This window comes from Odocoileus virginianus, unplaced genomic scaffold, assembly GCF_023699985.2.
Source record: "Odocoileus virginianus isolate 20LAN1187 ecotype Illinois unplaced genomic scaffold, Ovbor_1.2 Unplaced_Scaffold_14, whole genome shotgun sequence".
Taxonomy (NCBI): domain Eukaryota; kingdom Metazoa; phylum Chordata; class Mammalia; order Artiodactyla; family Cervidae; genus Odocoileus; species Odocoileus virginianus.
In genome coordinates, this window is record NW_027224276.1 from 1,741,388 (window position 1) to 1,756,083 (window position 14,696).

A 14,696-nucleotide genomic window follows, 5' to 3' on the forward strand; every position below is an offset into this window, starting at 1 on the left:
ATCCAAAGCCAAGAAGGCAATTGTTAAGGGCACAAATACTGATACTGAGTTCCCAGAGGCCCCAGATGCCACTGAGGCCTCAGCAGCAGCTATCTGGCCCCCAAAATCCAAGGGCAAGAAAGTTGTCTATGAGGGCCCAAAATCTGCCTGTGAGATCTCTGAGGCCCCCCTGCCAGTCAAATGGTCACAAACCAACCCCTAGCAGCCACACTCTGGGTCAAGAGAGGGTACAGGGCTCGGAAAGTTGACACTAAGACCCAAACAACCGAAAGCCAGACTCAAGTTGACCAAAGGATCCAGACCAAGATGGATACCTCTCAGACCCACATAAGTGCCCTTGAGACTCAGGTTGCTGCTTCTGTCCAGGCCCTGGCAGATGACTACCTGGCTCAGTTTAGTTTGGAGCCCACAACCAGGACCTGGGTGCTGGGAGCCAACACACGGGACCCTACCCATGACAATGTCATGAGGGAGAAACCCTGACAGGCAAGGCTGATCAGGTTCCCCAGCTCACGAGATCCCACCCATGACAAGGTCACGAGGAGAAAGCCTGACAGGCAAGGTGGATCAGGTTTTCAGGGATTTCGAAAAGCTGCCCCCGGCGCTCACCTTAAAGATGATATCTGTCTTTCTGATGCCTGCCTCAATAGACTACTCCCTAATTTCTGTGACACAGGCAGAAGGCCTTCCCTGATCTCTTCCCAAATAAGAATCAATTTAGAACTTTAATCAATAAGTTTCCCAGGTGGTGGTATTTTATGAGATTATCCAGGGTGAAAGGAGTGTTTTAATTTAAACTCCTTTGCTGGTAGTTTGTTAGCCAAATGCATTTATGCCCTTGGTACTAATATGCATGATTGCTTATAATATCCTAATCATAAAATAGCATAAAGAACCTGATTATATAAAAGCCCTAATAGACATAGAGCATTTTTGAGGGGTGAAGGAGTCCTATTAGAAAACATAAGAAAAATTATTCTAAAGGTGGTTATTGGGTTGACGTTTGCTTGCTGTGTTTTGCTTGCTGTGTTTTTGCTTTTAATGTGCTAAGGTTGTGTTATAGAAACCATTGTTAATATAGTTAAAGATCTAGAGAAATAAGAGCTTAGCCCTAGTGTGGTAACAATGAGATGGTTGCTAATTGTCAGCCAGGAGTGCTAGGCAGAGGCTGCCTCACCAAAGTCGCAGAGTCTGTGTGGGGTAAACTTCTTAGATAAACGCAACTGACAACTTCTGCAGAAGGATTAATTTTTGTGTTAACAAGGTTATACTTCTACTCTGTACTGTTGCCCTATGAGACTGCTACCTTTCAGTTAAGGTCACCATAGAAACAGAAAATAGGTTTACATTCACCTGACTTGCATAAAATGTTAATAGGCCCCAAGGCCAGAAGATAATGTACAAGACCCTCATAAACAAAGAAGTATGCAGAAAACACCTGGTTTTGTGAAGGACAAGCTGATGTAATGTTAAACTATCCTCCCCTCAGAAATGTACTAACAGTGTATAAAGTACATGAGACAAGTGCTCGGGCCTGGTGCACTGGGAAGACCCAGAGGGATCGGGTGGAGAGGGAGGTGGGAGGGGGGACTGGGATGGGGAATACATGTAAATCCAGGGCTAATTCATATCAATGTATAACAAAAACTACTGTAATGATGTAAAGTAATTAGCCTCCAACTAATAAAAATTAAAAAAAAAAAAAAAGCTATGGTAAAAAAATAAAGCATTGCCAGACTCTGCCAGACTGCCAGACCCTGCAAACACCCCCGTCTGGTCATTCTCTCTCTCTCTCTCTCTCTCTCTCTCTCTCTCTCTCTCTCTCTCTCTCTCTCCCTCGCAGACTTGGCCCTATCAAGGCTGGTCTCATGTGTCTTCTCTCTCTCTCTCTCACCGACGCCGTTCATCCTGAGGGTACCCCCTGGATCCTGCCGAGGCTGGACCCTGGCAAGTGGTGCCACGAACAGGGAACCCGAAGGGTGCTGAGTAGCCAATTTGGATCCCGGACAGACTGATTCGCCATGTCGCAGTCCCCCAGACATCCGGTTCCCCCATTGCTTCGACCACAAAAGAAGAAGGACACTCCTCTGCCCCTGCCTCCGCCGCCCACCTAGAAGGTCCAGCAGACTCTGAAACAACCGGCAATGGAGATCCCGGAAGAACAAATGGAAACCACCAGGACGTCCTGCGCGGGCAACTCAACAAGCCTCCATACCCACATGGGGGCAAATTAAGTCACTTTGCCATCAAGCACAGGGAATAGCTTCTCTACAGGGATCCTCAGCCTCTCCTGAAAGGGTTTTTATTGCTATGCTTGCTTTACTGTCTTGCCAGGCAAGTGCTACCTCTTCTACATCAGAAAAATACTGGGCATATTTCCCTGATCCCCCGACCTTCCAAGTAGTTACTTGGAACAGCGACCCTATACGGGTCAACACAGACCAGCCTCATCTCTTGGGAGGATCCTATACTTCTTATGATAAAGATCACTACCCCATCAATTTTAACTATACTTTTAGGGGATTAACGGATGACCTTCCCCTTTGCTTTAACCTCCCCCATAGTCATACAAGTGATCTTATCACTCCCTCTAAGGAGGGGTGTGTTGGAGCCTCCAAGAAAGCAATTCTGACAGATTCTCCAGCATCAAAATTTTCAGATAAAACAGGAGATCGGCTGGTTTGGATATTACAGGCCCATATGCCCGGGGTCCTTGACCCCTATAAATCCTTGTTCCTTAATGCTCCACCAAAATATCCAAATTGTATTGATGTTGCTCCTTCAGATGTCATATGGAAAACTATAGACAACCGCCTTGGATACCTGGTATGGAAATCTTGTACTTATAATTCAAAAATAGATTATAGAATACCGGGAGGCGGAAACTATTCGGTACAAGACTGGAGCAATCCAAATCCAAGTCAGAATCCAGGATCTGTTTCTGACCATGTCAGTAGGTTTAGCAATTGGAAAAATGATTCCCTCCCTTGGCCATTGGTGCCCAGCAGATGGCATTATAATCAATTTGTTCCCCCCATGTTGTCCTATACTACTAAGGGCAAAACCTTTTGGCAACCAGAAATTTGGAGAGCCCTTGCTGCCACCTCCATTGTTACTTTAACTCGGCCAGAAAACGATTCCACCTATTCTGTGCTGGCTTGTTTACCCTCCCCTTACGTTTTTTTGTTTACTAATGATTCAAAAAGGCTTCATATACAAATGAATTATTCAGGTGGACCAAATATAGTCTACTGTGAACAATGCATGCTTTCATCCTGTTTAACCCCTCAATATAATATTTGTTCTTTTGTGGTGCTGCAACGTCCACCCTACCTTATGGTGCCTGTCACAGTGAATGCCTATTGGTATGACAATTACGGTTTAGCCGTTCTGCAACAACTACAAGATTTAATGCGTTCCCGACGGTTTGTAGGACTACTTATTCTAGGGATTTCAGCTTTGATAACAGCAATTACCTCTGTCACTGTGGCAGCGATATCATTGACTCAACAGGTACATACTGCTCAATATGTCAATGATATGTCAAAAAAATGTTTCTTTAGCTCTAGCTATGCAAGAGATTATAGATAGGAAATTAGAAGTAAAAATAGATGCCCTAGAAGAAGCAGTCATGCATATTGGAACTGAGTTGCAGGCTTTAAGGGTAAAGTTAGCACTATCCTGTCACGCCGACTATCGGTGGATCTGTGTAACACCCCTGAAAGTAAATGATACAGATTACAATTGGGAAAGGATTAAAAATCATATTTCAGGTGTATGGAATAGCTCCAGCATTAGTTTAGATCTTGGAAAGCTTCACGGTCAGATAAAAACCTTAGAACATTCCCGTCTGGACTTTACTGCTGCAGGGGCTGCTAATGATTTTTTTCATACCTTTTCTAACTTTATTACTGGAAAAAATATCCTATCAACTATCTTCAGTTATGCTGCTGTAGCAGCCCTAGTTTTACTTCCTTCCTTGTATTGTCAGAACTCTCCGGCAGAGCACTCAGAAGCTCGAGACTGAGATCCATCTGGCTGTCTTAAAAAATAAAAAAGGGGGAGATGTCGGGAGCCAGCACATGAGATCCCACCCATGACAAGGTCATGAGGGAGAAAACCTGACAGGCAAGGCGGATCAGGTTTTCAGGGATTTCGAAAAGCTGCCCCCGGCGCTCACCTTAAAGATGATATCTGTCTTTCTGATGCCTGCCTCAATAGACTACTCCCTAATTTCTGTGACACAGGCAGAAGGCCTTCCCCGATCTCTTCCCAAATAAGAATCAATTTAGAACTTTAATCAATAAGTTTCCCAGGTGGTGGTATTTTATGAGATTATCCAGGGTGAAAGGAGTGTTTTAATTTAAACTCCTTTGCTGGTATTTTAGTTTGTTTGGCAAATGCATTTATGCCCTTGGTACTAATATGCATGATTGCTTATAATACCCTAATCATAAAATAACATAAAGAACCTGATCATATAAAGGCCCTAATAGACATAGAGCCCTTCGGGGGGTGAGGAAGCCCTATTAGAAAACACAAGAAAAATTATTCTAAAAGTAGCTATTGGGTTAACATTTGCTTGCTGTGTTTTGCTTGCTGTGTTTTTGCTTTTAATGTGCTAAGGTTGTGTTATAGAAACCATTGTTAATATAGTTAAAGATCTAGAGAAATAAGAGCTTAGCCCTAGTGTGGTAACAATGAGATGGTTGTTAATTGTCAGCCAGGAGTGCTAGGCAGAGGCTGCCTCACCAAAGTCGCAGAGTCAGTCTGGGGTAAACTTCTTAGATAAACGCAACTGACAACTTCTGCAGAAGGATTAATTTTTGTGTTAACAAGGTTATACTTCTACTCTGTACTGTTGCCCTATGAGACTGCTACCTTTCAGTTAAGGTCACCATAGAAACAGAAAATAGGTTTACATTCACCTGACTTGCATAAAATGTTAATAGGCCCCAAGGCCAGAAGATAATGTACAAGACCCTCATAAACAAAGAAGTATGCAGAAAACACCCTGGTTTCGTGAAGGACAAGCTGATGTAATGTTAAACTATCTTCCCCTTAGAAATGTACTAACTTAGGGTATAAAAGCTATGATAAAAAATAAAGCATTGCCAGACTCTGCCAGACCCTGCCAGACTCTGCTGTAAACACCCTCGTCTGGTCACTCTCTCTCTCGTCATCCTGAGACTTGGCCCTATCAAGGCTGGTCTCACGTGTCTTCTCTCTCTCTCTCGCCGACGCCATTCATCCTGAGGGTACCCCCTGGATCCTGCCGAGGCTGGACCCCGGCACCCGGGGAAAGAGGAACCAAAAAGTGAGATCTCTGACACCACCACCCTCACTTTGTACTTCTTATCCATTGCTTTCCTCCTGGTTTGTTCACTTGTTCTATAAAAGTTTACTGAGTCTTTATACTCTGAGCCAGTCCCTGCATTCACATAGGCTGTGAGAGATGCTGAGAAGATTGGGATGTAGTTACTGCTCCTTGGCAGTTCATGGATTGGTGTGGATATAAGACATCGATACCATTAGATACAACTCAGATATAATTCAACTTGTATTTACATAGTAGTTAGAATGTGCCAGGCTTTGTGTTAGATATAGTTACACAGGATATATTTTTATGTTTTAAAGTAACTTGTACCAGCCAGGTCCCAGTTTTACAGATAAGAAAACCAAGTCCCAGATAGATGAAGTGACTTGTTGAAGGGGTACAGCTTGTAGAGCCAGTGGTGGCCAAAAAAAGAGAAATAACCAGACCTTGCCCTTGGGTTGCTCCTGTCTGGCAGGAAAATAAAACTCCTGCCTGGAAGACAGTAAAAGACAAATCTAGGACTCAGTGTGGTTAATGGTAAAGTCAGGATCCACTACAGGGAGGGTTTAGGGGACTTTCAGTAACAGACAGCGTGAGGAGACAAAGCCATCTCTTTCATCTGGTGATTTTGAATCTTCCTTCTTTCTGATTATGTAGTCCAAGAATCTGAACAAGGGTAAGAGAGGTGATGGCAATTATAGGCATATCCCATGGGGCCAGAGGCCTCTGCTATCCCAAGATGTGACCATTTTGCAAGAAACGGTAAGATTCCAATGCTGCTCAGTCTCTTCTCTTCTTCACCTGCCCTCTTCTCTGTCATTCTTCTAAGTTTTATGAAAACATATTGAAATCTCCCTTATATTCCTCTTCTCCCAGGAAAATAAATTGGTGAAATACCTGTAGGTTAAGGACCAGACAAAGATCCCCATCAACCACTCAGGTAGAGTCATACCAACCCTCCTCCCTAAGCTGTCCTTTCTACTCCCCTCTCCTCCCAGCCATGGGAGTAACCATTTAGTTTTATGGCCTCTTCATTCTCTCACATGCTCACCCCTGCCCTTTTCACACTCTGACATGGCTGGCATTTCCCATTAACACAGTTCAGGACTCAGACTATACTGACCCCACAGGGCTGGCAAAAGGGCTATAGCTCTGTGGCCCCTTCTCATCCCAACTGTTCCCTTCTCTCCCTTCCTGCAGACATGCTGAAGGATGTCATCCAAGAATATGATGAATATTTCCCAGAGATCATTGAGCGAGCAAGCTATGCTCTGGAGAAGGTGAAGGGGTATCCTCTGGGGGATGAGCACAATGGGGAACTCTTGAATGGAACAAAGGTGTATGCATCCCTTTGCAGGGAACCACAGAGACTGACTAATCCAGTCCCATCCCCATGCAGATGAGCAGATGGTGGCCTAGGGAGAAGCTTAGACTAGCTTGGGGTCACACAGCAGGTACAGCTAAGACCCAAGCCATCCAACTCAACCCTGGCTTCTGTTCACTGCTGGACACATCCTGTAGTATATTTCAGATATTCACTTCTCCCCTCCATTTCCCATTCTCTGTCTCCCTAGAGTCCTATTAATCATAAAGATGATTTGGTAACAATAATGCATTTGTTATCTGTTTGCTGTGTGCTGGCCACTTAGCTAAATGCTTTCTAGGCATTATCTTACTGATTTCTCACACACACTCACAAATCCTAGGTAAACAGGGAACTGCGGGATGCTCAGCCAGCTCATTGATGCCTAGGCTGAATTTTGTGATCTCACACGCTATTCTTTTTTCTTTTTTTAATTTTAATTTTTTTAATTTATTTTTTAAAATTAGTTGGAGGCTAATTACTTTACAATATTGTAGTGGGTTTTGTCATACATTGACATGAATCAGCCATGGATTTACATGTGTTCCCCATCCCGATCCCCCCTCCCACCTCCCTCTCCACCCGATCCCTCTGGGTCTTCCCAGTGCACCAGGTCCGAGCACTTGTCTCATGCACCCAACCTGGGCTGGTGATCTGTTTCACCCTAGATAATATACATGTTTCGATGCTGTTCCCTTGAAACATCCCACCCTCGCCTTCTCCCACAGAGTCCAAAAGTCTGTTCTATACATCTGTGTCTCTTTTTCTGTTTTGCATATAGGGTTATCGTTACCATCTTTCTAAATTCCATATATATGTGTTAGTATACTGTAATGTTCTTTATCTTTCTGGCTTACTTCACTCTGTATAATGGGCTCCAGTTTCATCCATCTCATTAGAACTGATTCAAATGAATTTTTTTTTTCCATTTATTTTTATTAGTTGGAGGCTAATTACTTTACATCATTACAGTAGTTTTTGTCATACATTGAAATGAATTAGCCATGGATTTACATGTATTCCCCATCCCGGTCCCCCCTCCCACCTCCCTCTCCACCCGATCCCTCTGGGTCTTCCCAGTGCACCAGGCCCGAGCACTTGTCTCATGCACCCAACCTGGGCTGGTGATCTGTTTCACCCTAGATAATATACATGTTTCAATGCTGTTCCCTTGAAACATCCCACCCTCGCCTTCTCCCAGAGTCCACAAGTCTGTTCTATACATTTGAGTCTCTTTTTCTGTTTTGCATATAGGGTTATCGTTACCATCTTTCTAAAGTCCATATATATGTGTTAGTATACTGTAATGGTCTTTATCTTTCTGGCTTACTTCGCTCTGTATAATGGGCTCCAGCTTCATCCATCTCATTAGAACTGATTCAAATGAATTCTTTTAATGGCTGAGTAATATTCCATGGTGTATATGTACCACAGCTTCCTTATCCATTCGTCTGCTGATGGGCATCTGGGTTGCTTCCATGTCCTGGCTATTATAAACAGTGCTGCGATGAACATTGGGGTGCATGTGTCTCTTTCAAATCTAGTTTCCTCAGTGTGTATGCCCAGGAGTGGGATTGCTGGGTCATATGGCAGTTCTATTTCCAGTTTTTTTAAAGAAATCTCCACACTGTTCTCCATAGCGGCTGTACTAGTTTGCATTCCCACCAACAGTGTAAGAGGGTTCCCTTTTCTCCACACCCTCTCCAGCATTTATTGCTTGTAGACTTTTGGATAGCAGCCATCTTGACTTGGCATGTAATGGTACCTCATTGTGGTTTTGATTTGCATTTCTCTGATAATGAGTGATGTTGAGCATCTTTTCATGTGTTTGTTAGCCATCTGTATGTCTTCCTTGGAGAAATGTCTGTTTAGTTCTTTGGCCCATTTTTTGATTGGGTCATTTATTTTTCTGGAGTTGAGCTGGAGGAGTTGCTTGTATATTTTTGAGATTAATCCTTTGTCTGTTGCTTCGTTTGCTATTATTTTCTCCCAATCTGAGGGCTGTCTTTTCACCTTGCTTATAGTTTCCTTTGTTGTGCAAAAGCTTTTAAGTTTCATTATGTCCCTTTTGTTTATTTTTGCTTTTGTTTCTAATATTCTGGGATGTGGGTCATAGAGGATCCTGCTGTGATTTATGTCAGAGAGTGTTTTGCCTATGTTCTCCTCTAGGAGTTTTATAGTTTCTGGTCTTACATTTAGATCTTTAATCCATTTTGAGTTTATTTTTGTCACACGCTATTCTTTTACTTGGCAGATGTTTCGAGTCAATCTGAAGGAAATTGATAAAGTAGCTTGTGTATTCTCATCAGCATTCAGGAATCCTCTACAGGCATACTGAGAATGTAAGCTGGGAAAGGGCTGCAGTGGGAGGGAGGCTTCTGATTTTTTTTTTTTTTTTTGTTCATGGTACTACTCCATCGTTGTCTTTTCCCCACATCCCCTTAGGAAGTCAGGAAAGACAGAGTCTAAAACCCCCTTTTCTATCACCCACACATAGTTGAAGCCCTGCACACAGGAGTGGTGCCCCTTTATGATTTTCTGGAGGGTGTAGAAGCCTGGGTTACTCCTACTGTCAGATTTTCTGTTTCTCTAGAAGCTTCCCTGTCTCTTCCTATCAGGCTTGGTAAAGTGGTTCTCAAGGGAAGGCTTCCTGGTGTGGGTGAATCATGATGGTTGATGGGCAGGAGCATCAGTGGGGCTGTGCCTAGAATTCCCTTGGAACTGAGGTGTCTGGAAGAGAAAGAAGGGACTCACATTGGTTGGGTGCCTAGATCATACCAGGCTGACAAGCATTCTATCCTCTCAGTAACCTGGGAAGAGCAGAATGTTATTTTCCCATTTTATGAATAGGAGACTAGGCTCAAAGTCTTAAGTGCCTTGCCCAGGATCATATAGAGCTTGAAGCATAGATTGGGCATAATTCTCTCATATCTGAAGAATCTGGGAGAAGCTAGCCTAGTGATCTGGCTGGTGTGTTTTTTGTTTTGTTTTGTTTTGCAGATGGCTGCTGTATGTAAACCTTCTCTCTGTCCCATTATTCCCCTAGGACCAAGGGCACACCCAAAATAGATCTTCTCATGGTGATTCTGAGTGTCATTTTTATGAATGGCAACAGGGCCAATAAGGGTAAGTGGCTGGGCTGGCAGCTACATGGGTGGGGGGAGGGGTCATGGTCAAAATTGCACACGTTGATTTTCTATCCCTGTTTCCTTTTGCCTCCCCTTGCAGCTGTCATCTGGGAGCTGCTGCGTAAGTTCGGGCTGTGCCCTGGGTGTGATTGGGCTCTGTCAGTGCTTGCTGTCCGTGTTATCCTTTGGCAAGAGAGAATGGTCCCAGGATTGCATCAGCCTGGTGGTCTGGTGGGGTGGGTGGATGTGCTGGACTGGGTCCAGAGTTCTGACCTGGGTGGATAGGGAAATGGTCCTGAACTCTCTGCTTCCTCTTTCTCCTTTGTCCTCTTTCTGTTCTAATCTGATATATAAGATAGACCTTAGGGCATCCCTGATAAGAACCATCTGACCTCAACTGCCTGCTTCTAGTGACCCTGTGTTCATTATTTTCTGACTTAATTGAGATGGCCTCATGTGCTAGAGAGGTCTCTTTCACATTGGGAAATGCCTCTGCCCCCATGTGGGAATATCTGATCTTGGTTCATGGGTTATTTTCCCCATTGTCAGGGTAAGGCACTCACTCTTTGGGGAAGTGAGGAAGCTCATCACAGATGAGTTTGTGAAGCAAAAGTAAGTAGTGTTTGTCAGGCTTTGTCAGGACCTGAAGTGTTCTGGGTGTGCCAGTCAGGTCCAGAAAGTGCTTGATCAGCCCTTTTCTTACTCTAACTTTAGATGTATGGGCATTGTGTTTCCTAGAACTAAGTGAGTCCTGTCCACAATTACCATGGTGGACCATACCAGGGCTGGGCCAGACCAAACACAAAATCCTTGCTATGGGGTGTGCTCAGAGCAGAATGCCCAGAGAATGGCTTCTCTGTTTCCAACACATCCAACAGAAACTTGGGTTTACTCCTCATAGGTGGCAGAATACTTCAGCCTCCCTGTGACACCATACGCTATACATGCCTCCCCTGTAAAACCAAGTGACTGCTTTGTACAGAGCCAATGGGAAATGGCTCAATATTGGAGGTTAAGACCATGAAATATGTTTTGGAGTTAGTCTAGGGAAGGAGGGCCTTGGATATCCTTCTCCAGGAGCTGAGTTTAGTACTTGATTGGAGGAGGTTGCCACCTGAAGCCAAGTGGTTAGACAACAGGTGTGCTTAGTTAGAAGCAAGTTTTATTTCTTTTCTCCAAGGTACCTGGAATATAAGAGGGTCCCCAACAGCAGACCACCTGAATATGAGTTCTTCTGGAGATTGCGCTCCTACCGAGACTAGTAAGCTGAAAGTTCTCAAGTTAACTGAAGGTAATTGAAGAGCTTCCCTTACTTGGCATATTAAGGGTAAAGGATGCCCCTAGCTGGGGCAGGCAGTGTACAGGAATGGACAGGTACAGGGTAGCCTGCAGTTCATATATAAACATATGGAACTTCATTTATGTCCCAGAATGCTGCTTGACATAAAGTTTACATCATTTCATTCATTATTCATACTTTATATTAGTTTCCTTAACTGCTATAACAAAATATCATAAATTGAGTAGCTTAAACAACAGAAACAGGAACTTCCCTGTTGGCCTGGTGGCTAAGACTCTACGCTCCCAAACTAGGGGGCTGGGGTTCAATCTGTCATCAGGGAACTAGGTCCCACATGCCCCAACTAAGAATTCACTCACATGCCACAACTAAAGCCTGGTGCAGCCAAATAAATAAATATAAAAAATAAAAGAAAAACCCAGCAGAAACATTTTATTATAGTCCTGAAGGCTAGAAGTTCTAGATCAAGGTCCAGGAGCATTAGTTTCTAATGAAACTTCTCCTCCTGGCTTGCAGAGTTCATGTGTTCATGAACTCTTGCTGTGCTCATGGTGGAGAGAGAGTTCTTCTTTTTAAAATAAGTATTTATTTCTAATTGGAGGATAATTACCTTAAAATATTTTATTGGTTTCTGCATTTATTAACATAAATCAGCTATAGGTATACACATGTTCCCTTACTCTTGAACCTCTCTCTGACCCCAGCCCCCTAGATTTTCACAGAGCACTGGGTCTGAGCTCCCTGCATCATACAGCAAATTCCCACTGGCTATTTGTTTTACATATGGTAATGTATATGTTTCTATGCTACTCTTTCCGTTTGTCCCACCCTCTCCTTTCCTGCACCCCCTCCATGTCCATAAGTCTGTTCTCTATGTCTGTGTCTCCATTGCTGCCCTGCAAATAGGTTCATCAGTACCATCTTTCTAGATTCCATATATATGCATTAATATATGATATTTGTTTTTCTCTGACTTACTTCACTCTGTATAATGGGAAAGCCTCTTCTTAAAAGGACACTAATCTTATTGGATCAGGAACCCACCATTATGACATCATTAAACTTTACTTCCAGAAAAGCCCTACCTCCAGATATAGTCACATTCGAGGTTGGTGCTTCAACATATTAATTTCGGCAGGACCAAAGCATTCAGTCCATAACATACGTACTCTCTTATCATTTCTCCTTATCTCTTATCATGCAAGGTAATAGGAGAACTGCCCTGACTTGACATATTAAGGGTACAAGATGTCCCTGGCTGGGGAAAGCAGTATACAGTGATGGGCAACTTGCAGTTCATTTGCGATAAGAAAGTCAGTATGAAGACAGAGATGAAGACATTTAGGCTCAGTGACATCAAGTAGCTTGTCCAAAGTCACATAGCACCTAAATTATCAGAACTGAAATTGGATCTCAGGACTGACCCATGATAGAGCCCTAACAACTAAGAGTTTTTTAAAAATGCTACTCTTAGCTTTATACAAAGCTCATGGTACGTACTTAATACATAATTACAAATGTTATTTTTATTATAATGATTGTAATTCTCATTTCAGGTACAAAAAAAAAGACCCCAAGGACTGGGCCATGCAGTACCAGGAAGCAGTGGAGATGCAAGTCCAAGCTACAGCTGTGGCTATAGCTGAGGCTGAGGCCAGGGCTGAGGCAAGAGCCCAAATGGGGATTGGAGAGGAAGCTGTGGCTGGGCCCTGGAATTGGGATGACATGGATATTGACTGCCTAACAAAGAAAGAGGCGATGATGCTCAGGCCTGGAACAGATTTTGGCTTGAAATTGAGGCCAGAGCCCAAGAAAATGCAAATGCCAGTGCCAGCATTGACTTCAGCAGAGAAGCTAGCACCAAGGCTAGCTATAGTGATGGTTCTAGTATTAGCTTCAGTGGTGTACCCAGCCCTGGTAATGGTTTTGGTGGCAGAGCTGGTATTAGTTTTGGTGGTACATGCAGCAACAGTGCTAGCTTCAGCAGTGTAGCCAGCATTTGCTTTGATGGCACACCCAGCACTTGTTCCACTTTCAATGGTAGAGCCAGCATTAGCTTCAGTGGTACAGCGAACACCAGCTCTAGTTTCAGCAGTGAAGTCAGTATTAGCTTTGGTGGCACACCTTGCACCAGTGCCAACTTCAGTGGTGGGGTCAGCTGTAGTTTCAGTGACTTGCTCAACACCAATACCAGTTTCAGTGGTGGAGCCGGCTCTGGTTTTGGAGGCACAGTCAGTACCACTGCTGGTTTCAGTGATGCATTCATTACGAGCACTAGCCTTGGCAGTACACTTGGCACCAGTGCAGTCTTTAGTGGTGCACTTAGCACCAGCACTCACCGAGGTGGCACACTCAGTACTAGTGTCTACTTTGGTGGTTCTCCCAGTTCTAGTGCCAGCTTTGGTGGCACACTTAGTACCAGTATCTGCTTTGGTGGCTCTCTAGCACCAGCACTGGTTTTGATGGTGTACTCAGTACCAGTGTCTCCTTTAGCAGCCCTTTCAGCAGTTGCACTGACTTTGGTGATACACTCAGCACCAATCTTAACTTTGGTGGCACACACAGCACCAATGCTGGTTTTAGCAGTGCTGTCAATATTAGCAGTGGCTTCAGCAGTGTACCCAGCACCAACTCTAGCTTTGGCAATGTGTTTACTGACTTCAGTGGGGCACTTAACACCTCTAGTGACTTTGGCAGTTCTCCCAGCACCAGCATTGGCTTTGGTGGAGCTCCCAGCACCAGCTTCTGCTTTGGGAGTATATCTAACACCAATCTGTGCTTTGGTGGCCGTCCTAGCACCTGCTTTAGTGGTCCTACAAGTGCCAGTTTTGGTGATGGACTCAGCACCAGTACCAGTTTCAACTTTGGTGATGGGTTAAGCACCAGCACTGGATTTCATGGTGGGCTGAGCACCAGCTCTGGCTTCAGTGGTAGGTTGATCTCCAGCAATGTCTTTGGTGGTGGATTTGGCAGAAATGTTGGTTTTGGCAGCACACTTGGCACCAGTGCTGACTTTAGTAGTGGCATCACCACCAGTGATAGCTTTAGTGGTGGACCTAACACCAGCTTCAATGGAGGATTGAGCACCATCATTGGCTTTGGCAGTGGTTCCAGCACCAAGACTGGCTTTACTGGCAATCTCAGCACCAGCACCAGCTTTATTGGCGGACCCAGTTCTATTGTTGGCTTTGGCAGTGGACTGAGCACTGATGCTGGCTTCAATGGTGGACCAGGCAGTAGTGCTGGCTATGGCAATGGACTGAGCAATGCTGCTGGCTTTGGTGGTGGAGCCACTAGCCTTGGTGCCTGTAGCTTCTCCTATGTCTAGTGAGGTTTCAGGTAATTGCAACATTTCCATAGCCAAGGCCCATGGGGATGAGTATAAGAGCTGGGAGATGTTATAAGAAACCCTCAAGGTGAGAGGGCAGTGTGGGGAGTTGAGCACAATGAATGAAGTATGAGGATATAGTATATTTGCTGCTAAAATGTGTTTTCATTTGGTGTTTTGTTTTCAGGTTTATCTCTCATGTTTACAGATACTGCTAATGAATCGCAGCAGTCCTTCCCATGGAGCCAAGGTACATCCTT

General features: G+C 44.2%; 1 protein-coding gene and 1 non-coding gene across 2 annotated transcripts in view; both read left to right on the forward strand.

The window, feature by feature from the left end:
* The window catches only part of LOC110150226 (trophinin-like), a 42,637-nt gene extending 28,201 nt beyond the window's left edge, over window positions 1-14,436 (forward strand). Inside the window, 16 exon segments of the mRNA XM_070462805.1 lie at window positions 1-167; window positions 170-417; window positions 5,294-5,317; window positions 5,975-6,079; window positions 6,194-6,257; window positions 6,518-6,597; window positions 8,935-8,965; window positions 8,968-9,022; window positions 9,727-9,806; window positions 9,909-9,951; window positions 10,358-10,420; window positions 10,989-11,060; window positions 11,062-11,088; window positions 12,665-12,852; window positions 12,855-13,547; window positions 13,550-14,436. Of these exon segments, the coding sequence (XP_070318906.1) occupies window positions 1-167; window positions 170-417; window positions 5,294-5,317; window positions 5,975-6,079; window positions 6,194-6,257; window positions 6,518-6,597; window positions 8,935-8,965; window positions 8,968-9,022; window positions 9,727-9,806; window positions 9,909-9,951; window positions 10,358-10,420; window positions 10,989-11,060; window positions 11,062-11,088; window positions 12,665-12,852; window positions 12,855-13,547; window positions 13,550-14,436 (2,827 nt within the window).
* On the forward strand, window positions 10,626-10,754 carry LOC139033523 (small nucleolar RNA SNORA11). Its single transcript, XR_011486077.1, has one exon. It is a non-coding gene; the product is annotated as a small nucleolar RNA SNORA11 (small nucleolar RNA).
* Window positions 14,437-14,696: the final 260 nt, after the last annotated feature.